The sequence below is a fragment of the Anopheles coluzzii genome, chromosome 2 (assembly GCF_943734685.1).
Source record: "Anopheles coluzzii chromosome 2, AcolN3, whole genome shotgun sequence".
In the NCBI taxonomy this organism is placed as follows: Eukaryota; Metazoa; Arthropoda; class Insecta; order Diptera; family Culicidae; genus Anopheles; species Anopheles coluzzii.
The window spans coordinates 99,209,835-99,236,657 of NC_064670.1; the positions used below are offsets into that span (position 1 = coordinate 99,209,835).

At 43.0% G+C, this 26,823-nt stretch overlaps 1 protein-coding gene across 4 annotated transcripts in view; it reads right to left on the reverse strand.

Moving 5' to 3' along the window:
* The window catches only part of LOC120948705 (feline leukemia virus subgroup C receptor-related protein 2), a 38,067-nt gene that overhangs the window by 5,423 nt on the left and 5,821 nt on the right, over nucleotides 1-26,823 (reverse strand). For all 4 annotated transcript variants that reach the window (XM_040365339.2, XM_049607289.1, XM_049607290.1 and 1 more), the window contains 8 exons: nucleotides 19,988-21,174; nucleotides 19,234-19,348; nucleotides 16,381-16,483; nucleotides 14,194-14,418; nucleotides 1,440-1,581; nucleotides 1,013-1,203; nucleotides 265-389; nucleotides 66-176 (listed from right to left, as the gene is read on the reverse strand). In XM_040365339.2, the coding sequence (XP_040221273.1) occupies nucleotides 66-176; nucleotides 265-389; nucleotides 1,013-1,203; nucleotides 1,440-1,581; nucleotides 14,194-14,418; nucleotides 16,381-16,483; nucleotides 19,234-19,348; nucleotides 19,988-20,129 (1,154 nt within the window). In that variant the 5' untranslated portion in view covers nucleotides 20,130-21,174. The remainder of the gene's footprint in view (nucleotides 1-65; nucleotides 177-264; nucleotides 390-1,012; nucleotides 1,204-1,439; nucleotides 1,582-14,193; nucleotides 14,419-16,380; nucleotides 16,484-19,233; nucleotides 19,349-19,987; nucleotides 21,175-26,823) is intronic.

Sequence of the window (26,823 nt, forward strand, 5' to 3'; positions counted from 1 at the left end):
GTTGAAGCCACACCTTGCTGCTTGTCATACGCAGTGACAAGGGAGAGAGGAGAAGAGTTGCTTACCCCAACAGGGCGGAGGTGACGTACACCACAGCAATGTGACCGACCGACAGGGTGAAGGTGTAGATCCACATACCGATCATGGTGAAAATGTACACGGCAAGTGTAGTTTCTCTGATGAAAGAGACGAACCCGGGGGAGAAAAAGCAACAAACGTGTTAAATGTTTTACTGTTTTGCTACACTTTCGCAATGACACTCACTTAAATCGATGCGTCTTATCGAGCACGATACCGCAGGCGACCGATCCGAGCATGCCGGCGAACACGATACACACGCCAATGCGGCCCGCATCCACCTCATGGCCGGGATAGTGCGTCAGGACGATCTGTTAAGACACAAGAAAAAAAGGAAAAGGGGGCTTAATAACGGTCACGGTACAAGTGCCTTGAGGGGATATATGATGAAAAGGACCTCCGGGAGTTAAGTGAATGCCATCAGTGACAAGCGTTGAGAGAGTTCATTCCCTTTAAATTAACCTAACCGTCTATCATTAAAGAGGAATCAGGGTGTGTGCGAGACACTGGCTATCGGTGAGAGAAAAAGTTATTTAATTAATGATGGTAAAAGCTCATTTCTGGCGTCCCGAAAATGATGATGAAAAGTCGGATGGGACATTAATCCTGTACGTGGGTGGTTTCCTAAAGGATTTCGGGATGAAAAGCTGTCAAGTGCGCCTGGTGTATAGGCTACCCGCAAAGCATGGGGCTGAATTTAGCAGCGCCATCTGTTGCTTGGTAAAGTGTACTACTGGGAGCGCAAAAAATCATTGGAGTGAACATTGGAACATTAAGGATAAGTGAAACTTTGATGTTACTATTTCATATGGTAGATATGCTCGTGATAATATAAATAATATTTGGACATCTCCGACATATTGCCCACTATTTTCGTTTTAAGTTTCTGGTATAATCTATTATGCTTTCCCCTTCACCTCGCACCCAGACATACCTGATTCAGCAGCGTGGAGATGGCATAGAACACTCCCACGTTCATGCCGTACGAGATGAGCAGCAGCACGTAGTTCCGGTTGAGCATGAGGCGCTTGATCGAGTGCAGGAACGGTGACGACTGCAGCGGGTTGGGCGTTTTCGTCGCCTCCTGTGCAGCGGACGGTGGTGTCGGCGGTGCCGCCTTGAAGACTGCGAACGAGACGCCGGGGAAAGCGAGCGAACCAAACAGGAAGAAGTTTTTAATTAACCGCGTACACAGTCCGTTCCGGTGCGGCAGATTGGGATGACGAATCACACGGTCGCACTACTGTAGTGCCTATTTTTCCGAGTGCTGCTTTTAATTACACCGCTAGCGCTCCACCATCATCACCTACCGCCCGCCCTACTGAGGGACCGAACCGTAGGACGAACCAAGGATTACTTACAGAACAGTACCAGCACGACCAGCACGGACGTGAAGCCAGCCACAATGTAAAACATCAGCCGTAGGTCATCACCGATGAGGTTGATGTCGTCATGGTTTTCCACCAGCATCGGTGGCACAAGAAACCCGACCGCTATGCCAAGCTGGAAAGGAAAGCAAAAAGCAAGATGTAAAAAGGGGAAAAGGATAGTTTTTCATCTGCGCTCCCGATGCGGAGTGCCAAACCAGGCCCAACCAGGCTACCAAAAAGGAGGCGACGGACTTTTTAGTGGCGCGTAGAATGCTTTAAATTAAATCGAATAAATTTCCTGTGCCATACCATGGCTTTTGGGTTGGTGAACCTTTTTGTCCATGGTTTTGGATAGGTTTTCCACAAGAAAGCTTTTTCCCGGAATTTTCACAAAACGCCTGCTCTATCGGTAAAATGTATCTGATAGTCCGGGGAGGATTTTTACTAAAGCGCTTCTTGACGTTCTCATTATGGCTTTTTCCTTAAAACTTAGGCATGTGAACAAAACTATATCGAATGCACAACTTTCCAGCGTGCACGTGTGTACCCAAGGCTGTAGATCGTGACGTGTGTTCGTGTTTACGTAGCGGGTGGTTATGTGTAAAATGAGATTGATTTACAGCTAGGACCGTGACACAACCATGCTAGCATGTTGCTCGAGAGAACAGGATGAGTACCAGCGAACACCCTGGGATGTTGCTACGATGGGCCTGGGTGTGCAGTGGGTCATGATTCGCAAGTTAATAAATTATTTGCAGCAGCCCTTTCCCTCACTCTGTCGTCCTCTCCCACTGCCCACACAAATTTCCCATTAGCTCGCAGACTCCCATTAGTAAGTGCAAAGTAACGATCGTTTATGGGCGATGCGATAAGAGGCTTTCGGTATGGCGAGAGAGAGAGAGAGTTAAAGGGCGGCGTTTAATTAAACATATTTTAAATTATTCATACATTGTGGCGGGCGTGTAAAGACGGCGGTAAACTGTTTGATGAATGTGTGTATCGTGACAGCTTTGAGGCACACACGCAAACACGCGCGCTCTCCCATCCATTACGTAAGGTTGGCCATGTGTGTGACCCCGTTGGTAGCTTAATGACGCCCAAAACGGGTGCAATCGATTTTAAGCATCCGTGTCGATGTGTGATGTTGTACGTGCGTGATGTAGGGATTATTTTTTTCAGTTTTATAAAGGACATTGATTGTTTTCGATGTGTAATCAATTTGATCGGCATTGTAATTTGTAATAATTAATATAATGGATAACTTCAGGTCTGTTTGATGAAACAATAAGAATATTATCGTTTTGCAGTACAATTATTATAATTATTCATCTAGAAATTGCTTATAAAGTAAACATTCATTTGACAAGCTCAAAAAATTGTTCATGGTTTCCCATTGAAAGCAATTGAGTAACTCCCTAACGAGTCTATCCAACTGTTATGAGTATTGCGTTAAATAATTAATTATCAAATACACCAGTACCATTCCATTCCATCATTATGCATGTTAATTACTCTAGTTGCAATATTAAAAAAAAAAACAACATTAAAATCCTTTATGCACCCTCCACACTATAGTTGAAACTTCTGCCGCTTTCTATCTGAATCCTCTCTCCCTTAAAAATGACATGCTGGGAGTTCAAATCTGCACAAACCTTGCTACGTGACGCGTACTTAATTGTGCACCATTTTCCGCCCAGTGATCACACAATTTAATGCTTTCGAACTAACAACAAAAAAAAAAACAGAAGAAGAAATGCACATTATCCAACATTGCAAAGCAAAAAACAAACAACGAACCGCCCATATTGAGAATTTATGAATTCACACGTTTATGTGAAAGCTCGCGTTGACATAAATCTGCCCAACCAAACAATCCAACTGCTGCTGCTGCTGCAGCATCCAAAACGCACCCACTGGGCTATTTCGTTTTGTTTTGAGGTTTTGTTAAATTGTGGAAAAGTTTCAGTGCCACCATCGCCGAACGGTAGAGTGCCGCCACGTACAAGCATCTGATTGCACTATCCCGGACTGCACTGTTTTCTCCCGAACACCCTGATCCCCGCCAGGCTGTGATCTTGAAAAGTGAATTCACAACACAGTTCATGAATATTTATTGAGATAAGTTTCGGCTGCTTGCAGCAGAAACAATTGCAGCACGTGACTGTGGTGCGGAAAAACAATCTTTGGTGTGTTTTTTTTCTTCTTCTTCTGGGGAATGAGCTCAGTTTTCTGCTGGAAAATGGAATATATTGAAGTAGGTCTTTGGAAAGCGAGAGAAAAAAAGAGATGGAGGAAAAATAAATATCAACCAAAGAGTGAACAAGTTTTTGCAAACGATACATCGCTACAAGCTGCGTTACATTGGCGTCTGTGTACGGTTGACAGCCAATAAATCAAATCGATTTTCGAACTGTGAGCTGGGAACAGGAGACAAGGAGCGTAGAATACGAAATCAGTTACCGGTCAGCAACAATATCACGTTTTTACGAGGCGAGCTTCTGACTTCTTTTTTTTTGCTGTTTGTTTCCAGTCCAGACACAATAAGGACAGCTCAGCGCCGTTACGAAGGAATTGAAAAACGATTTTCTCTCCTCCAACCACGTTACGTTACTTTACATCATAACCCATTTGGAGTTTGGGCAGTTTTTCAACACATGATCAATAAATAATACTATTAACGATCGACGCGTGTTGAAACGCTTTCTTCGCAACAGACTTGTTGTGGCACTACTGTTCAACAAATTTCGATCCCAACCGGACGTTCTAAGGACCCTTGCTCTCCTAAGGTACAAAACATGCGTAGGTTTCTGTTACACTTGAAGGCATCACTTAAATCTTGCTTCTCATGGTCACGGTCGAGGGAGAAAAGGAAACGAACGTTAAAAAACGTTTGCAAGAAATCCCCCCAAAGGTCGATACTTTCAATTTCCTTCCACTTACCGGTTGAGGTGGTTTCCGGTTTCCAACCTATTGCCTCTCCCCCCCACCACGCAAAACCATCCTCAGATCCGGTCGGTTTGAGGAACAGATTCTACAGTAACATGAATCAAGTGTTACGTCGACAGTGAAGGTCCCTCAATTACTGGGTTTTTTGCCTTTAGGCTTCCAACCGCTGGTACAGTGTGAAGAGAGAGACAGAGTGAGAATTACTTCGCTTGGATCTTGTTTCCTGTTTCCATCGGGTACGCAAGAACCGTCCCGTTGGCTGATGGCAGTTCCGGTTGTGATAAAGCGCAGACCCATTGCTCAAACCGAGCTGGAGCGTTCGTTTCTGTTTGAGTGAAACACAAGTCTGCTCTGCTCTGGGGAAATCCTTTTATCGCACCGCCGGTGACGGTTCTAGTGCGTGTTTGGACTGTTTGGACGGGTGAAACGAGCCTCATGAGTTCATTTTTTAACTCACCGCCACTGTCAGCGTCAGCATGGGAACGGTGTTTTATGAGAGTGTGAAGAGTGAACAGAACATCGCCACAGATAGTCTTTGTTGCAGGGTACAATTCAGAGCAGAGCAATTGCAGACAGTAACACTAAACAATTGTCCGGTACTGTCCAGTTTCCGGTGAAGGAGAATTGTGCGATAAGCAGTAAAACGTCTACCTTGTTGTTCGATCTGGATGTATATGGTTAAGGCGGTGAAAGGGAATTGTGACCATAAAAGAGATGATTTATGGTGGGTAAGATTTTTTTTCCGATGAAAATCTAAGCGTATCTAGGAATATCAGTCTTTAAGGACCAAATTTCTTTTTAGGAAGTTATGATAACTTCGTTTTCTACCAAATCAGATTGAAAATTCATAAGAAAGCGTAAAACTCTACTGAGGATCTTTGTAAAGAGAACGATTGCTGTACCAAACAACACAAAAGCTTTAATGTGGCACTCACTTTCGTTATGACTCCTTACAAAGAACACAGTTCCGATAATTTCATGTACGAGCGAGAAAGAAAGCTAAACAAAAAACGCAAACGTTTGCCAAAAAGTTTCCCCACAGCTCACGCATTAATCGTTCCGATTACGTTGAGGTTTTGTAGTAAAAGCAAAAAGACTCCGTGCTCTACTTCACCGTGCTTGTCTGCTTAGGGGAGTGTTTTTTTTGGTTAAAGCTTTGTCCAGCTTCGTGCTCATATTTGTCCCAGTTGGGTAATTTGGTCTAGAGTAGTAAAAAAAAAAATAAAATGTCCCCCATAATGACTAACTTTTCCCTCGACTGCTCCGTTGCAGACGGATGAAATCTTTCGCTGCGAGCTTCCCGCAGCACAAAAGCACAAACAAACATGTCCGGAGAGAAAATGAAACTAAATTTACTGTCCATGCAGGCACCATTTTGTTGCAAATGTGCGTTCGCTGCAGCGCTGGAGATGCACGAAGCGACGGCGAGAAGCGGTACCATTGCATTAGCTAAATGGCTTTCCTTCGGTTGGTCAATTTGATGAATAATGTGCTTTCATGCAGAATCTCTTTACAGGTGAAGGTGAAAGGATCGGTTTTCTGAACGAGAAACCTGACAGCCAGACCGCTTCAACGTGTGTGGTTGTGGTTTTATTTAGGGGGTTGGAGTCTTCTGTAGCTCCAGAAGGTAGGATGGAGCTCTCTCTTTTGTTCGTTTTTTTGTCACGAAGAAAACAAGTCATAACGTACTCCATAGAAGACCTGTCTGTCTTCACTTAATCGGCTTTTGGTGGAAGTCAACCGTTTGGATTGAAAGTGCAATTCCAAATCCCTTTGTCTGTCACTCCGTTGCTGAGAACGTAACCCATAGGATGGGGACCATTTTCTTGGAACGCCAAAATGAAAGAAGAAAACACCTTTTCCATCAAACGAATTAAACTCAATTTCCTCCAGCTCAATAGAACAGCGCAACCCATTCATCATTCGATTGAAAAGCTTGCCGGTAAAACTGTTGCGCACGTGCCGCAAGTGACAATGATTCGCAAAGAGTACGACGCGCAATCTGCGAGATAACTATCGCCAAAAACACCTTCGGGCGCTCCACTGCTTCATCGAACACAGGTGAGTGCACAGTGCACAGAATGCGTCAATGGAAAATGGATTGAAGCAACGGGGAGTAAAAAATGTGCTCCATTTAATGTCATTTCTTCTCGGGGAGAATCCTTTTGATGCGTTCGAACGTAACGAAAGTAGTTTCAATTGCGATGAATTGAATTTTGCCCCCGCTTGGATCGAAGGATGGCTGGAATGGGCGTGTATTTACGATGTGTAATAAAATTGAATTTTCGGACCAACATCGTCCTCCTCGAAGCATCAGTTTGGTGCGTTTGAATTGGCTTGTTTTTTTGCTTTTTTTTGGGAGCAAATTTTGCTGCGTTAGAAGGTTTAGTGATTTTTTGTTTGCTGTTTTCCCAATCATGTGCCTGCACTGACCAGATTTAACGCACACTCGAAAAAAAGATCCTCTCCCTCAATAGCGCAGAACCCATCAATGCAGTGAAGCGATTTTCGTTTGACGAAACGAAAGCTCTCTGATAGCATGGGGATTGAAAATGGCAGTGAAATGAAAACAGTTTCCCATGGGGAAATGGCGAAAGCGTTTGCGAACGATAAACGGTCACATAAAATTTTAACCATGTCAGCCAATTCATGGTGAATGACAGGCGGGAGGGACAGTAACGCAATTGGATTAAAGCTTAAATGATTTAAAGGAAAAGTGATCGATCAGCATTAGGTTTGTTTGGTGAGATGAACGAATTTGTTATGCATTCTTTACCATGAAGATCTGTATATTTCACCCTCAAAAATATTTAAAATATTTCATTTCATTTCATTTCATGAAATGAAATGAAATGAAATGAAATTTAAAATATTGCTTGCATTATAATACAACGTGAATATAGCACTATAAAAAATAGGATTTTTTTCCTTTTTTATTTACTTTTTCAAGCTGACATAACACACCGTTTATAGACGGTGCAAGATAGCGACACAATTGACCAAACAAAAGGACACGCTGAATGCTTACACAAACACAAACAGTCGACCCCAGTCGGATGTTTATATTGGAGACGAACCGATGCTGATCCATTTGTTGACAAATGTCCAACGATCAACGAACGCTTGTAGCTAAACGTATGGTGGTGTAACTAATGGTATTCTTCTCTAGTTCATCATTGTCATCACCATTAGCATCATCATCATCATCATCATCATCGCTGTAGATGGCAAGCAATTGGACGCAGTCATACCTCTGAATGGTCGATGTCAACGTTTTCCACCTCTTTGCAGCACCACAGTACCCATGATCCGAATGGAAGAGCTCTCGCCCACTTATATCGATAATCTGCTTAAGTGGGTTTCCATTTTCCGACAGCACGTTTACCTACGCACAAGGACGAGCAGCACTTACGATCGCCCAGGGGCACGGAACCGAAACGCAACCGACCCAGCATCGATCCAGTATGTGTAAGCATGTAGGCAATTTTTACGCCCGACAGGTTTCTGACGCTACTACTACTACCGTTGTACAGTACAATTATTAGCCACGTGGAAAGCCAAGCAGCCTTCAGCGATCGTTGGGATGGGTGCTGCACACGAAGAAAAAGGAAAATAATCTCCCATTATTGGAGTATCGCAAAGTCGCACCGTGCTGGATGGAAAGTCCTTTCTGGCTGGCGAGCATTACGCGATGAGAGCGGCTCTAGGCTGTTCAACACACGCAACCCGGTACCGGTGGAAATGGGCTTCTTTCGGATTGTTTGATTCCGCTACATTTATCAAAAACAAACGAAGGTAGTTACAGCGAAGGGAGAACAACAAAAAATACGGGGATTATTTATGGTTCGGCCTTATCGGAGAAAGCGTTTCTGGTTGAGCAGAGCGACGAAGCGTCCCTGCTAAGGACAATGATATATTTGCATGTTTTTTTGTACAATGACATGGTGATGGATGTTCAAATTACACTAAAAAATCTGATATCAATCTACCATTGTAGAAGAATTGTGAAATAAATTGTAATCTTTTGCGGAGCACAGCGCTTCGAACCTGCAATATAAATCAAATGCATAGTAATTGTGATAGTGGTTGTCAAATTGTGATTGCTTAAATTTCCGATAGATGGCAGTTGGTCAGTAGGCAGTAGGCTTAAATAGGATAAGTAAGTAAGGCAGTAGCTGGAAGTCAGCTGGCAATAGCTTATTCAACTAATACTAAATAGCTTAAGCTTCTTGTTCCACACTTTATCACTGTTTTTAGAGGATTTTAGAGCTTTCACATCCTCAATATGGCATCCCACGTCTGCTCCGTCTTCCTTTCTTAAATCCACATGTTGAACAACCGTTTCAACTGTGATCGAAAGTGATAAAATTTCTCATCACTTCTCAAGCCTTCATCCTTTTACAGCCTCATATCCATTGATACGCCCGTGATTGGCAATCTGTGGCCTAAAAATGGATCCTATAAGCTGATGCTGGCTCTCCTCGCGCACCCTCGATGAGCTATTTGTTGCACACGCACATCCACCAACGCTTTCCAGCAATTCGCCAGCAATGCCATCGGCACGCATAATCATCCACCATCCGCAGCAACGTGTCAGCAGCAACGTGGTACAATCACGCGTACGCAGCGATAAATCAGCTTTCGCCTCATCCGCTCACATTATCCCGCTCATAATATCCTTATTGAATCGGAACCGATGGTGCTTCAAAGCCGGCAAGCCTACCAGACAGGGCTGCTCTTGTGCTTATTATGCTGCGGCGTACACACAGACACACATGGCGGCTGGTGGTTCATTGATATGAACGGCGTGAACAAGCATCACGATTCCGACTCATCCGCCGGGTGTGCCTGAAGATGACGCTGATTGGTTTCGGGCGGGCGAAAGAACAAAAAACGGGACCGACACCGACCGTGGTGCCGTTGCTGTGGTGTAATCCGGTGGCTTGGCGTATCTCGGGCGGTGTCAAGCCCCGAAATCGCAGAATCCACTCGTCAGGGGAGCATAATTAGTGTGATGCACATGGGATGAGAGTGTTGAGTTGTATGGCGTGTATGACTAAGGGGGGAGTAAATTAAAGGTTGGTTCATAATGGAAGACGTCGAATAATTCTTATGAGTAAAAGACTCTTATTCATATGAATAAAGAACAACGAATTATAAAAAAGAATATTCTTAGCTAAAACACAGCCTATTTAATTACTCCATAGGAATAATGAGGCAATTTATAATCAACTCCATCCACAAGACATCGGTAAATATTTCTTCAACGGCAATTTCACGATCAAAGAAAACCATTTAAAACATGATTCTATTCCGAAGGACACCTCATAAATCTGCGCCTCTTCTGTGTCTTCCGATTTATTCAGCTTTATTTTCGTACCGAACACGCTTAAAACACATGCCACCGCAAGCAGGGCAGAAAATCAATTTTCTATCGCCCCTGGCACGTGCAAATGAAATTCAATTTTCCGCTGCAAATCGATTACCGTGCTTGGGGCTTTCGCCCTGAAAAACCCGCCACTTTCCCGGGAAAACATGTGCGAAACCCGTGCGGATTTGTGGTGTGAATCTTCGCGGGCTCATTTTTTTGTCCTTCTTCGAGAAGCATTTCTCCGAATCTAGCTCACCGCGAACCAGCCCCACCAAGGAGGGAGGCCCATGAATGGATGGACGAGAATTGTAGGATCATCAAATTAGCATAAAAGCCGCTTCCGCAGCATGATTATACGTTCTTCGCTGTTACGTGCAATCACACCACGTACGCGCTCTGGTTTCGGTGCTGCTCACCGTTAGTGACAGTCATAATTTTGCCACTGGGTCACCAGCACGAGTGTTCGCGAAAATGTGGGTAAAATGATGTTTGCACCCATCTCTTCTCGTGTGTCTCTTAAGGATTCCGTAGCCCGTTGTTTCACGCTTAGTGAAAGTAACGCCCTCACTATCGTGATCGAAGAAGATTACGACCAAGTGGATGTGTATTCGGTGTGTGTGTTGTGGCGCTAACAGTTCGGCGAATTGGTGGCTTTAATGAAGTTTTCTGTGGTTTTGTCTTGATAGAAGGGGAGGCGTGAGCGTTTTATTAGCGAGCAGGATATTGCCTTTTAGCTGACTTAATCACACGCCGGCACACATCCGGTAGAGTGCTTCGGGGGTTTCAAGTTTCGGTAAAGTGACAGACGGAAAGCGAAAAACACACTCCGAGGTGGATTAATCCGAAGAAGAGTAGGTAATGCAAGACAGTGGCTTTATGCTTTTGGTTAAGACTACAACCACATGGTGAAGTCACGTAACAGAGCTCAATAAATCTTTCATTTCAGCACCAGAATATACAAATTAAGTTATCTTCTGAAAAGCTTAAGCAATTTTTAGATTTATTCATGAAATTCATAAATTCATTCACTAGCCGTCTTCCATTTTATCGCATTGTGTTGATAGTTTAACAGAAGTTTTTCAACCAAAAAGCGCCTAGATTTCTGCAATATGATGTGTAAAAATGCTTTTATAATGTGAAACAGGCTGTTTGCATACTTTCAGGCTCTTAATGAGTAGAAAATGTAGCATAAATACACAAAAAATCGTTTAAAACGATAACCAAAACAAGCTTTTAATGAATGGTCTCATTTTAAAATAAACCATCATCCATTTATCTACTCATCAACAACATCAACTTTCGACCCGGGCCGAAATCAAACAAAAAGCAGCCCGATAATCATCACGCTTCCCCGCCGCCTAATGATGGTTGATTTACATCTTTTCCGTGTTGCCATGAGCCAAAGGGAAAAACAAGCATCAATTCTTGAGCTATGAAGAGCTGCCATAGCCCCAGTTTTCTGATGTGCTCTCATTATACGTCCAATTTGTCGAATTATGCTCACCGTACAACGTTGGGCGGGAACGAATCCCATTGTATGCAAGCTATATGAACGCCGTTCTGTTTTTTCCAGCTCTCTTTTTCATTCATTCACACTTCTCAACTCGTTCTGCCCGCTGAGAGGTTGAAGGTAAAGTTGAACGATTAAGGGGATCCCTTCATTATTGCACGCAAACATTAGCTGTTGTAGTGCTTCTGGGAACAGTACTTGTGTACATCGCTCCTCAGATCGGAAACTAAATCAGAGCTTCTCCATCGCATAGTATGCGACTTTCCGCCTTTTTTTGTTCTTTGTTCCAGCTGTAGTAAAACAGTAGATAATGAAAATGAAGCATCACTTCTGTTCAAACTTCTTCTACGATCAACAACTTTCCCTCGGGGTGCCTTACTTTTTGTGTGTTATATTTTTATCTCTACCATCTACCAGCAACAGCAATCACCCATCGTGGTCCGGGGTCAGGTCAGGGGGGGGGGGGCAGCCAGAATGCCTTCCCATTATCTGCACCCATCCCATCCCGTGAGACTGATTGGCTTTGGCAGACGAAAGTGATGACTGCTCGCTTCCGAGCCGAGCCGGATCGAGTGAAGGAACCTCGCACACAAGCCATCGATGATAGACTACGTAAAGAATGGAAGTTTATGCTTGGACGGAATGCTGTCGGACGGAATACAAGGACAAGGAGAAAGAAAAGGAATTTTCCTGCAGCGTAATTTTGCTTTCAATCCCCCTTCGGGTCGACCTCAGCGAGATAGCATTTTCACTCGATTGAACAACCGATTTTTCATCGTTTACTAGCACATCGAAGGAAATGGGATTTTCTAGGATGTGAGGAAATGGGATAGGCAGGGCGTTGGTGGAAACGAAAATGATGACGATCATAATGACGATTGGGGACAGGAGTGGTGGTTGAAAAATTGTAGAAAAAATCAGCAAAATGAGGGCAAAAGAAATCAGGACAGTGAATAAAAAATAATTAGTAGCAAAGCAAATTGATCTCATTCGTCCGGCGTGACTTGCACCATCTGGATAGGGCGAACGGGACGAATGGATAATTTATTTATTGCGTCAATAATAATATAATGCATCGTTTTCTGTTGCTGTACGCAATGTATCTTACCGAAACGAAACAAAGCACAATCGATACGCGAATGGTTAAGGGAACAACAAAAAAAGCGATTCAGTTTTGAATATCTAATGAACGGGAACGGGTCTATAGCACAATCGATGCAAAAGTATGGCCAAAGCCAGTGGAGTGCATAAAAATCAATGCTAATTACGTTACGATATCGTTTTACAGCGGCCTGCATTGTTATAATGAACAGAGCAGATAAAAGAAAAGGAAACTTTGGCCAAAGAGTGTACTAAAAGCTTTTTAATTGCCACAATGCTTGGTTGTTCTGTTTTGTTCATTTTCATTGGCGTTTCCATGAAATCCAATTAAAAGTGCAATGTGAGTGCATTTTGGGGGAAATTTAATACACTTGTAGTTGCTTTCATTGTTATGTTCGCTTGATTTTTTCGCTGCATAACCTTGAAGTGTAGAAAAAACTGACTGTCAGAGGAATAGTTGATTACCAAACTGTGAATATTCCTTTTTTAATTGCATACTTTTAGGAGTTTATTAATAACAGGCCTAGCGAAACGTATAATTATTCCAATTTTTTAGTGACAAGAAAAGCCAACTCAAACCCCTCACACCACCTTTTAAAAGACACTCAGTGCCACACACCACAAAACAACGCGCCACAGCTGCATTTAATTGTCTTTCAAATATATATATTGTCTGTACCACCATTTGCTACCCTCGTTCGCCAATTTTCACATATGCTTGGTTCGTTTTTTCCCTTCTTTTCACAGTGCTTTCCGTTTCTATTGTGCTGCGTTATTTTTATTTTCATTTAAAATTGCGTTCCACAAAACTTTTTTTCTTATTATTATTTATCCTTTGCTAAAAAAAGCTCTCCCATGCCTATCCGTACGTTTCGGTTGGAACAGAGCTCGTCTAAGGCTCACCCAACGATACAAGAAGTTTATGCAAGCTTTTCACAAAACGTGCATATATCTGTGCTGGGTCGGCTCTTGTGTTGCGCGTCCATAATACCTCCCTTTTTTGCACGCTGTACGCCTAACGATACGATCTAAGAGGCGGATAATTGCTTTTCACACCCACCAAACAGGACCCGGGGTAAGATCGTACGCGCCCGTACGGGACGCCTTCGACAGCTTCATCGAAACCACCGAACGACACCACTGAAAATGCGGCACCACCGGAAGCGAGCTGAAAAGAGGTCCATTTTCCAGAAGTGGAGACACTTTGCAGCGCTCTTGAACGCAACGCGGCTAAGCCGTGTGTTTTGGAGCTGGAAAGTTTCGAAACGTCCCTTTTCCCACGTCCACCACGGGTCGGTTTGGTGCGGGTCCCAAAGTGCCAAAGACTATGCCTTCAGTCTTTTGGAAATGATTTATCTTACGTGCTCTTCGGTTCGGTTGCGGTTTGGGCTTTCGCGCGCAACACAGATTATCGTTTTATCAACTTTGTGTGCTCCAAAGTTAAGCGTTTCGGAGTAGCGTGATGTGGCTTATTCCCACTATGCAAGACACATTTTAATGGTTGATGGTTTCTAATAAAATAAGAAGCTTGAGGATTCGTGCTCAGACGAGCAATAACGAAGAAACAAAAAAGGATACGATACGCGTGCAGTCAGTTGCATCGGTGTGTGACCAAATGGAGAAAGTTTTTCGACAAATTTTACCGGGGAGAAGGCAGGATTTAGCTGAAAGCTTACGAGGAAAAAGCTTGCTTGTAAATATGGGTGCCCCCGAGGTAGTACGACGCTACCAAAAGTTCATTAGCTTGGGCAGACTGTTGTGGTTGAGACTGTTGCAATAATCCTCCTTGGAAACACTGCCGAATGCCCAGCACTTACCTGATTACCGAACACGCCGATGCTGCAGGCCGACGACACCTGATCCGGTCCGAACCAGACGGCCGCTACCTTGGCCGGCAGCGACAGGATAAACACCTGCGAGGCGGCCACTATCGACTGGCCGACGAAGCCCACCCAGAACAGGTCCGGGCTGACGGAGAAACACTTGACCCAGGCACCGATACACGTACCGAGCACACCGCTGATGGCAGCAATTCGAAGCCCCTGGAAAAAGGAAAAAAAAAACAAAACTCCAGTAATGAAATGTTTCATCTGAACTACAGCATCAGTAGCAGCAATTGGTGCCGACGTGGACGTTTGTCTTTTCGATTCGGTAGGCAAAATTTCCTTACTCCTATGGGTTGGAACTACGGGAATAGAAAGGATTTACATAGTTACAGCTGTAATGATTCCCGTTACGTTGGTACAATTGTGGCACTGCGGTATGTTGCGTTACGAAAAGGACAGATGTGAATAATTATCATTCTAATAAGAATTCATTTTAAAAGTACATTAAATGTCCAATGTAACCTTCTGTTGAATTGAAAAAGCTTGTACAATCTCTCAAATTTTTTTTTTTTTCTAATGGTGCGTATAGGAAATAATATAAAAAAACTAGTTGAGGACATTCTGTGGAATCCATAATTTATGTATAATTCTAAACAAAAGGCCCTTATATAATGTTTTTTCTTTTCATAATAAATCACCCACTGTGCACACAAATTCATATTCCGACCACAACTGCAATGAAAAATGCTTGCCGGCGTGGATTTTTTCCTTCTCCGGCATACAACAGCTCTGCGGTAAGCAGAACATTTTCCACTGCGAAAACGTCGCTTTCCCTCGTGTGGGCTCGTGGAGCTCGAGTACGTAGAATAAAAAGTCCAACCTATTCCGCTCGGTCCATTCAGCATGATTTCAATAGTAACCACACTTGTGAACTGAAACTTCTGGGGCTTGCACTGAAAAGTAAAAGCTACACAAAACCGGCACGGGCAAGCGAGATTTAAACAAATAACTCTACCATCGAACAGAGGAAGAATGGCCACGCAGACACACTGTCCTGCTCACTCACTGAGAGACAGATGTTATCTCATTAAAATAAATGAGGAAACAGTTCCTCCAGGACAGTGCAAGTGGCGGCTGTCAGCCAGTCGCAACGCAAACGGGAGTAGGTGTAAGTGTCTAGGTTTAGTTTCTAGATATGCTAGGTACGCTTTGTGTGGGATGGTGTTGCTGGTTGTAAAGCAAACTGTTTGCAGCACACGGTATGCATTTATTTGCATTCGACATTTCGACCGGCAGATAAGCAGCGTGGGGGACACTGTGTTCGAGCGGAAAGCATTCAGTGCTGCCGAATGGTAGTAATATTGATACGAGATACAGGAAGGACCGCGTTGTCTGACAATGTAGGCAGAGGATAAGTTTCCTTTCGACAAGTCCGACACAAATGGGGATATTGCGTGGAATGCGGACAAGAGACTTATTTTAGCTGATGCTGTTTGACTGTTTTGGATTCCAATTTGGAACTTTGTTAGTGTAAAAAGTTTGAGAAATATTATAATTTTATAGTTTGAAATACGGTTTGAAAGCTTTACATTTAAATGTTAAAGCATCGAAATGAAGCTTTTGAATGTTTTCATTTAAAATCAAACACAATTTTCCAATTAAATAATCTCATAAAAAGCATCCTAACCGCTCCAATTGCTCGAATTTAATTAACGCGCCAACCTCAACGCAACCTCATCCGGACGGTTTCGTAAAAGTTCTAATTGAAAATGCATGTTATGGTGCTTTCAACCCCGAAAAATTCAAACCTCATCAGCTACCATCATCAGCATCATCGCTGCAGCGGTAACGTGTAACAGGAAAACCAAATTTTCTCCTTCATTGGTTGGTGCATGTTCACGAGAATGCTGCTCCATAATTGATTTCGCGGAATTGTAACGCACAAGCGTAGGGAGCGGTGGGAACGGTGGAACGGTTCCAATATAAAACTATTCCTCCCAATACCCGAATAACGAGGCAAAACCGCTTTCTCCCAGCTCCCCATTAGGCTATTTGCATGCCTAATAAAAGTGTAATAAAATTTAAACCATTCCCGGCTGTTTGGGCACATCAAATGTACCGTGCCGCCTGTGCGAAATAGGGTGATTTGAAGCAGGAGCTGGAGCAACAACAACTTACCAATTTATCCAGAATCCAGCTGGCCGGAAAGATGAGCGGAATGTACAGGATCATGAATATCATCGACGTCCAGTCGACCCAGGTGCTGGTGATGTTGTAGTATCTGTTTCGCAGGGCGTTGAATTGCATTTCCAAGTTTTGCAAGGTGCAGGTGACAAATGTGTCCAAAGTTTGGTGTCCAAGATTTGCGTGCGGTGGTCCACATTCCGTTGCGGTTACACGTCAGCCATCAGGTATGCGTAAATGAAATGGAAAAAGCCGACATTGGTAATTACATTTGCATGGTTTGCTGTGGGTATATATGTGGATGCTGTGGTTTTTCGTTCACCGTTCACCGGCAGGATTATAGAGTTTTAATTAAAAACCGCACGTCTGTGGCTGAAATGCGTGCAAAGGTCATCTAGAGGAGAACGCAATTGTTCCCCGTTTACCATTAGCTCCAGTAATGCATCGTGCTCTGCGGGAAGTCAACTCTCCACCGTCCCTTAATCTGATTTATAAAGCGGGTCGCAGGGAATGACAATCCAGTTAACTGAAGTAGACAAGGCAATGTTAAATGGGCATCGATTGAGAGGGGGCCGGTTCGATTGGTACTGATCCGGTGGAAAATTGCTTCATAAATCGAGTTTCATCGAACCAACCGTCGTGCTGTCCTGGGGTGGAATGCAAACCGGTAAACAAAAACCCAAGCTCATATATTTACCCCGTTTCGTCGACGACTCCCGCTCGAATGATAACCCCGGCTTCCGTTTAAAACGACCGGTAGGGTCGTTTGATGTGTGCGATAGTGACCTTAAAATTGGTTTTGCCTGTGCGTGTCGGTTGGGAAGGGAAGGGACTAAACCGAATGCCATGCAATCAGTGTTTGCGCGAAAGTTATTGCCCGTCCAGCCCAATGACCTTTCCGGTATCCGGCTAACGGAAATAGAACCGTCTAAACCCGTTTTCTACTATCGTGTGCAGCTGTGGGAGGGCTTAGAGTCGATGGGCTAATTAGAGAGCTACTCATAAAGAGGATTAAATTTGCTCTATCGGTGAATTACATGAATTGATTAAATGGCTTAATCATTGTTATTAAGTTGTGATTTGATAATGGATTTCGCGTAATTTAAAGACTAAATTAACTGAATCCGGGAGCTGATGTAATAATCATTTAATATATTTTTATTGATTTATCATTAACTAATCTATTGATACTGGATTAATGTTACCATTATACTGAAAAAACCATTTTAATCGATTAACACAGTCCCAAAAGGATGAAAAAAATTATACCACTCTTGCTTTAATAACACCATTGCATACATTTAGGCGGCTGTTAATAGACGGTTTGTTGAATTTTCGTCTGTGCTATTTGAATAAACATATTTTCAACAAACTTTAACATCAAATAGGATCATCGTTAAACAGTTAACCTTAAACAGAAACGGCAAACAATTCTGTACCGGCAAAACGGTATGATACACGAGATGCTCATCCCTTTTCTCATCCTTTGCCTTTGTGCCTTATTGTGTTTGTCGTTTCAAAGCAAATCTATTAAACTGGAATGTGAATTATTCTCACCGTTTGCTTGTGTGTTCGCAAACCATGACCCTCCACATACATAGATCCAACATTGTTGTTGCTTCCTTTTCCAATCCGCTTCCGGCAACACGTGCAAGCTATTTGCGCTCCACCCACCAATTCTTCGGCTGCTCCATTCCTAATTCGTGTGTAAATGTTATTCTTCTTGGCACGATCCGATGGATCGAAGCATAAAAAACACATTTTTCCTTTCGAAAATTTTGCAAGAAAAAAAAATGAAAAGACAACCGATTGTGACCCTACGCCCTACGTGAGCAGGGATAGTTCAGTGCGGCGATACAACAAGGGTCCAATACCAGGACCGGTCGGCTGAAGCTGAAAGGTTAATTTTCACAGCACACTTTTCACCTCGCAAGAGGGACGCCAATTTCGTTGGTGTCGCACACCGGTGTGAAGCTTTTATTTAAAATTCCTTCTCACGTTCGAAAGCTTATCTTTTAACGCGACCAAACACCCTGTTCTGTATACGTTTTTTTTTATTCTTCTTCTTCTTGCTTATTTTCCATCCTCTTTTGGAAGTGCGAAACCACTCACCCAAGCGCGTCTTAAGATAGCACCGGCAGATGTGTCGGTTGATCAATGCAATCGAAACCCATCATGGGTGACGGTCCCGTTTCCGGAGGACACCTTTCCCATTCCCATAGATACTATCAAGATTTGAAGTAGCTTTTTCTATTTGGTTTGGATGTTTGCTGTGTTTGTTGTTTGCCTTTTTTCTATAAACCATTTTTCCTATTCCACGCGGAACAGAACGCGATCGGAGATGGTTTGCCACCAGGTTTGACGTGGGAAACGCATCCCAAAGGGGAGTATGTGTCGGTATTTGGAAAAGGGCAATCTTGAGCCTTTTTGTAAAGCGAAAAGGTAAACATTATATGGTTCCCGACTCTTCGTTCACTCGTTGACACAGAAAGACGGTGCTCAAGCAAACTTCCACGCGAGGGTCAACCATTCACCGATGGGAACGCCTGGTACTTTGTACTTGTTCTGCTCGATGGCTGGGAAGAATATCTCCGCTTCCCGGTGGATGAGGTGGATAAATCTCAAGAGTCTTGAAGCACGCTGGAATTGCGAGTGAATAACCCACCCAAACGAACCAACAAAACTAAAAGAACTATCTGCTTTTTTACACAGGAGTCCACATTGTCGAAAAGGGAAGTGGCTCCCCGAACAAGGCTAACGAAGCCGAGGCAGGGAAATATCTTTTTAAAGGTCAGCTCTGGAATACGGGAACGGTCGATATTGCTTGGTTTGCTTTGCTTCACTTACCGCTGCACGATATTTGCGATGATACTGTACTGGATCCACTGCAGCGCATTCGAGGCGGAATACATCACGAAGATGGCCAGTACTAGCCAGCGCCGGCTATACATCCTGAACTCACCTGCGAAGGGGCAGTAAAACGGGGGAAGTGGAAGCATTACTTTAACGACCTGCTGACATCTGGCGTTGACTTTGGTTTGTAGTATGTGTGCATGTGTGTGACTTATGGAATGAACGTGATAATGCTGCAAACGATGAATGGTCCGCCAATGTTAGTTTATATTCGTTCGTTTTGTTATCCTTATTGAACGCGTATTTCCACAAACTCACTTACGGATGTGTTTGGAAGCTGCAATATGCAAGAACAATAAAACATTCTCATATCCACCACAAGGGACCTGTAGTGTCTTTTGGGAGTTTTGAATTCAAATTGAGGGTGGCAATAAGCAATGAAAACACTTCGCGTGATTTCCCAAATGGAACTGATTGAAGGTATGAAAATAACAAAGATTTGGCGACAAATAAGAATACAGCAAACAGCTATTTATGTGGATTGATTTACTTGCTTTACCATACACAATTTTGAACTTAATTGGTTTGAAAAGTGAGACTATTTGGTGTAGGTTAGATGTATAAACGTATAAAACCTATAATACACACAACCACTCCCAAAACGAGCTCACCGTGTAACATCGATACTTTCAGAACCTACTTCAAATAAATCCTAAAGCATTATAGCTAAAAGGAAACCAAAACTTACCCGCTGGTAGGGCCGGTTTGTCGAGTGTCGCATTCGATCCATTGGTTGCCGGCGGTTTGATCAGATCCGACGACTTGCTGCCCGGCATGTACGCGTCAGCGACGACCGTCACTTCCGGCACGTTGGAATGTTTCAGATCCATTGCGAAATGTGGCAAAAAAGGAAGGATTCCCGACGATGATGATGATGACTTTTCTACTTATCAAAACTTTTGCCCCCGATTTGTCTCTTACTCTCTCTTACTTTCTCTCTTGATCTCTTAACACTATGGCTTTTTATGCTGCTTTTTTCGGTGGATAAGTTTAGCCTTACGCCATACGTTGTTCTGTTAGTTGAGCTTCAGTTTTATAAACTGTCAACTCGTGACCTCTCTCTTTCGTATCGATATCCGTTCGTACCGGCTCTGGTGTGCGGTAGACAGATTTTGCAAGAGCAATATTAAAAGTAGTAGTAAGGTACTGGATTTATTGTCATGTTACATTTCGTTATAAAAACGTTTTTTTCGCGCCTTTCTTCACCACTCCTCTTACACACTCCCAGTTTGAGCACCAGTTTCCGCAACGGAATGTGTCTTTTATTGTGCGATGCTTAATACATCTTTTTCGTGAGAATTAAATCGAGCCACGTTTCCGCATTTGCTGCTTCTCGCACTCATTGGCACACGTATCCGTTTTCCGCAATCAATATCTTCTTCAGCCTTATCGATCAGCCATCCCACAGATGGGGGTTGGGGAATAATATTCACGCCTCGCCGCGCTATATGGGCCGCGCAACTTACACCGTTGCGACTCCGGATCCGGCTTATTAATAATGAAACAAATCTATTGATTTGTTTCCCTCGTTGCGTCGGTTCTGCAGGCAGCTCGTTAGGTGGGCTGTTTGTACGTCGAGCGTCTCGGAGCACGGTGGAGCATGCTCGCGTGCAAGAGTTTGCCGGTGCTAATCCTCGTAATGCGCCGGTACCACGGGCAGAGCCGGGATTCTATTTTTGGAAGCTGCAGTCTGAGTGACGAGGTGATGTTTTCAATTCGGTGGAAATTGCTCGCTGCATTTAGCCTGCAAAATGAACTCCCTAAGGGTGGGATTTGGGAGAGGAGTGCTGCAGGTCTGCTAATGGATTTGCCTCTCGGTGGTGCAAAGAGATGATGCTGGTTTACAGGATGCAAAGTAGATTATCGTTGTAACGTCTGTAAAGGAAGAGAATACACAAAGCAATTGCCTGTTAGAGACTGATTTTGGGACAACAGGATGTGAGGTTGCGTTGGGAAGATGAGGGTAAAAATGATGAAAAAATAGTTCTTTGTATAAATTACACAATAATCTCAAAAGTTTCCCAAATAAAAACCCATGATTATCTCTTTGTAATAATTGGTATCAATGTTATATCCCGGTCACGGCACCAAATGTGTGAAACATCTCAAGCATATTTTAATAAATAAATACGTTTCTTTTTCATAATTTGTTATAATTTTAATAAAATCGTTCCATACAAAGATAGGATGAACAACATCACTGCTTTATTCGGGAGCTTATCACAAAATCAGTTTTCAAGCGCCATGATCACGATTAAGCCATTGGACTGCCACTTCTTCACCCAAAGTACGAAGTAATAAATCCTTTTCGCTTGCTTAAACTGCAGCCAACAATGGCGAACATCGTAACATAATCCTTACGAAACAGCGCGGAAAAACTGCAACAACCAAAGTAACTAAGCCCCGAAACACTTCATGCTATCCCACGTTCGAGCAACGGTCGCGATATTCCCCCGGTGAAGACTACTTCCGTTATCACCGATGCCCGGTCTCACGTAAACAGATATTTTATACTTTTCTAGATTGTCCCTTTACAATGACTGTTGAGCAATTTGTGTTCTTCCTTCCTGTCAGGAACAAACATACCTTTCGTAAGAAGGCTCCTTTTTCGACACATATAAAAAAGAACAGCCCAAAAAGTGTAATGTTGCACGCTTCACAACGCCGCTTGGAGCTGCTGTTGCTGCTACCGACCATTAGTGTCGCTGTAATTTGAGCAATCGCGTGGCACGTGTCCCACCGTTCGCAAGTGCAATTGCTTTCACGTGATCCGTTTGCGAAAGAAGCCCAATGGTAAACGTTTTAAGGGTTTGTGCTTGCCTTGTGCACCGTAACTCGATTACACACACACACACAAGCAGTACGCGAGCCAATTTCCCGTGCAGCACCGTGCCATAATTACAACGAACGATAGTGCATTTTTTAACGATGATAAGTATTTTTGGGGGCACCCCAAATTCTAGCTGTACGCCCCGACGTGCGGGCTACTTTTTGGTGATAAACTCTCTCCCACCATGGTGCAACCGCTCTGCATGGTGTGAAGGAAAAATCTAATGAAATTGTCATCACGTCTTGGCTGTTTTAGTGCTGTGCGCTGTCAACAGCTGTGTCGTTGAAGGATATTTGTCTTCGGTTGAGCATCTAGAGCGCAACTTCTTACACAAGACCACAAGACTCGTTGGAACTATTAGTAGAAGACATTGCTGGTCCCTGGCCCTTCCCGGCGTGACCAGAGAAGTGAAAGTTTTTCAATTTTAAATCAAATAAGAACTTTGGCTTTTCTTTCTAGAAATAAAAAAAAACGGTAGCTGCTGTTAGACTGTCGAAAAATGTCTAGAGGGTGCCCTCCTATTTTTGGGTGCAACTTTTGGATGAGGAGCAAACAAACCGCGCCTTCCCGACTTGCTAGCATGATTTCAGTCGGTGACTTGGTATGGTTTAGAGTCAACAATGCTTAGATTTAGCTTCTTGGCAAAGAACTAGAGCAAACAGAGGTAAAGAACGTTAAAGTATGAATCAGTTTTTTTTGGGAACGAAAGTTATTGTCCCACTTAGCACTTTGTAACTTTAGCGATAGACACCGATCATCTTGCTCCTACGAATGCAAAGACATAAATGCAGCGTGCGATAAGAGTAACAATAATTAAATCTCCCCTTTAAGATAAAAGTAAAATATGGTACGATACAGAGCGTACCACGTGGCAGTGTCGCTTTCAAGTCTCCCGATAGCGGTATATAATATCAATTAAACGTTTATGGGAGACCAACGCTTCAATCCGCTACAAGGTAACGAAAGTGATAAGAGGAATCGCGCGTTTATATCTCCAAAGCCAAACATAGCAATTGCAGGAGTGAGAATGTAACATTACGTTGGAATTTTTAGAATCAAATGGTTGAACATCAGCACAAACGATGTACTATAGATGCAAGTTTATTTTTGCTATGAAATTCCACACCAAAGGGCTCCCAGTTGCTATTGCTACATCGTGACAAAATCATTGTGTGCGTGGCTTAGCGGGATTGAAGTGATAAGATGTGAAGGTTTATGATGTGCAACGGTTGTACTAGCGTTAAAATATGCTTCACGAAGGGTTTGCTAAAATGAATTTTAGGGAGGGGTTTTGTGAGTAAAAAATACTTACAAAATAAATAAATTTTACTTCTCTGAATCTCTGACAAACCAAGTGAGCGTAAAAGTAAATAAGGAAATTTTGCTTTTTTGACAACAAATATTCAACTTTTGAAACTCAATTAGCACAAGTGGTCTCTAATCCAACGCATAATTCTAGCTCTTCTCACAGTCTAGCTATTATGCTAAAGAAATCGCTGAGCATGTGTCAAAGCGACAGCAAACATTCTTAACCCGCCAGCATCTCTGGTCTCTCTCTCTAAAAATCCACGAAAATCCTCGAAAACATCACTTTCAGGCCCGGCAAAAGAATGTTATTTTCAAATTAGCTCACCATTCTCCCGGCTACACTCAGCCATCGGCTTTCCTCACCCATACTTTCTTGACAAACTTTGTTTTCTTTCTCGCTAGAGTGCTTTTTTGCACTATTTATCACCGCACCGGTAAGTGGGACGACGATCTCGGGTATCAAGCACCGCATTTAAATTGCAATCGCCACAGCATACAGCGAGTAAGAAAACGCGTGAATTTGTTTTCGACTCGCTGCTGTTAAATATTCCTCCCGATGAAGATGATTCCCAAGACACAACTATCCATCACACAGCAAATAATACCTCCCAAAGAGTACGACGCTTTCTAAATCAAACCAATTCTATTCAAAGTATCACAAACATTGGGAAGATTAATCGTGGAAGGTTTGTGGGAGTGATTTGTGTTTCTGTTATTGTTCACTTCCGCATCGGCATTGTATTCATCCACACACACAAAGTCCTTCTTGCCTTAGTTAGCAAGCGCTTCTTAACGCGCCCGCAGCGTCCCCACTGTACAGGAGCACATTTTCGGCTGCAGCTGGCAACTTTAAGGCAACGGAGCAAGTGTGCTTGAACGATGCGAGCAAGCTTCGCCACCACATTCCCTTGACATAGTTTATTGGAAAGTTGAAACGCGAGCAGGACGTTCTAACCGCAAGAGCGCGCTCCTCTTCCTTGTGGTTGGATAAAGAGGAGAAAAAAAAACACAAACCGCCAACCAAACGTCCTCCTGCTCCACTTGGTAGGCACTGTTGAATAGCTACTTTTCATCTTGTTTTTTTTTTCCTGTCGCTCTTACCACTTTTCACAAATAAGGCTTGTTTGTGGGTATACTTTTTCGTGGCAAAAATCCTTCACGAAGATTGCTTTTGATCTTGCGTTGCTTCGTGCAGCTTTTCTTCAGACGCTATCCAAGCGTCTCCACTGAGGATGATCGAAGGATGGTTTCGGCCATGGTTGGCAGCTTCCCTCAGCTGGAAGCGTATCATCTTTTGTGTGGAGATAATCTTCACACTAACTTTGCTGTTTAAAAATGCAAAAACGATTTTTTTAGAACGAATGCTACACTGTTTTGCTTAGACATTCTTTCCTGGGACGAAACGAGATTGTACATTCTATTTGATACGAGCGTATTCTAGACAAGTCCTGCCTGGAATGCAAATTTCCCTTCCTTTTTCGAGCAAAAGAAAAAGTAAACTGATTCGTCTATTTCCTAGCAAAACCAAATTAACACCATTGTTCACGCTCCATTCTTAATTATGATCCGTTTTAAATCAAATCGCCTCCATGGTATAATATTTATTTCCCAATGGACGGCAGCCTTGCTCTTGTCCTCTTCGTCGGTCCAACCAACCAGTACATACACACAGAGCGCATGAGAAATGATCGACAAATACGGCAGAAAGCAAGTGGAAAGCTCTTGCAGAAAGCAATCAGCTCGCAGAGAAACAAGTTTTCCACTTGTGTCCCACAGGAAAGACAGAACGAATTACATTTCATTTTTCATCCCGCAAGATCTCTGCTCCGCACGGGCTACGGTTAACGTTTCCGCTTGGTTCAGTGTGCTGCGACGATCGATGGCAGTGGCACGGGAGGCCTTTCCGTAGCAAGATTTATTTACTGCTCGTAACCTTTTCCTTGTGCGAGGAAGATAGGAAAAAGTTTTGTGTTTTGTCCTTGAGACTTCTACCATTCGTTGCTCCTTGTCGTTGTACTAAATATAGCGCTGAAAAATTGTTCTTTGTAATGGAGTTTTAATGATGATTAAATAAACGACGGCTGAAATGGCTGAGCTGCTCTGACCTATCTTCAGATGTTGACTGATTTTCCATGTAACTTGATTGAGTTTGATTGATTCATGCTCACCGAGTAACAATGTCACAAACTCATAAAATTTGTTTTCCCTTCAACCATTCATGCCAGTTTTCTTTTTCTCTCAGTTATACTACTCTTTTGCTTCTTCGCACTCCGTTTTATCGCTTGATTTATTCACGGTCATGCTTTCGAACGCTGTTCAACGTGGAACCCGAAAAATAATGATCACAGTTTCGCGGTATTTATGCGAAGTAGAGGCACCAAACTTGTGCGATGGTTTCAAAATATTTGCATAACAAGCTGTAACCAGACCACTTCAAACGTTTGCTGACATCAATGAGAGCAGTTCGAACACTCCCTGCTGCTTTTCATTCATCCCCTGAGTGTATTGTTCTGAATAAACACAGGAAAAGCGATTTAATGTTGTAAACTCTACGTCCCTGTAGGCATGGCGGCGATGCAAAACGGCCGGAAGTGTATTACAGAAAAGCCAAATTGCTATCCATGCTGTCAGTAAAAAAACACCAAACAACAACAACACTCTCGCCTTTCATTATTGCATTGCAGATTGTACTATCCCGGCCTTTGACATGCCTTTGATGCAATCGTTTTAATTAAGTTGGTTTACGTAGAATTACGCTGTAGTGAAAGGATTTCATCACATTTCAAAGGACTTAAAGAGAAATAGGGGAAATAACGCACAAACAGAGCAGTATCTCCCTCTCGTGGAAGCTGCCATTGAGCTTGTGCTGATAATGACAATCGCTTAATTTGCCGATGCAACCTGCTTTATTGAATGATAAATAGTAGGGTCGTCAATAGCATTTAAATTAAAATCCTTAAAATTCAATTTATACGCCTAAAGTTATGCAATTAGTTTTACAGATTGAGTTCAATTCCAGGACTTCCATGGGATATTAAGCAAATCAGACACATCAGGCACATCAGATCAGACAAGAATTGAAAAAAATGTGTAAAAGGACATTTTTGTGAGAAAAATTATGTTAAATTTAAATTAAAACTCCCACCTACCAGCTGTAGCGCTATTCCATAATTAAAAAATTCAAGAGAGCTCAAGCGAAACTCAATTATGTTCACAGCCCTTACCTATCAAACAGACCTACCTCAACCTAAATTCAATTTATTATGATTCTTCTCCAAAGACAAACCTTCGCACGGGTGTACATAAAGTTTCACGATTTGAATGACAGTGATTATGGTTATGTCAAACCTGCAAACTCTATCGTCTCTAAACGGGCAAACGATATT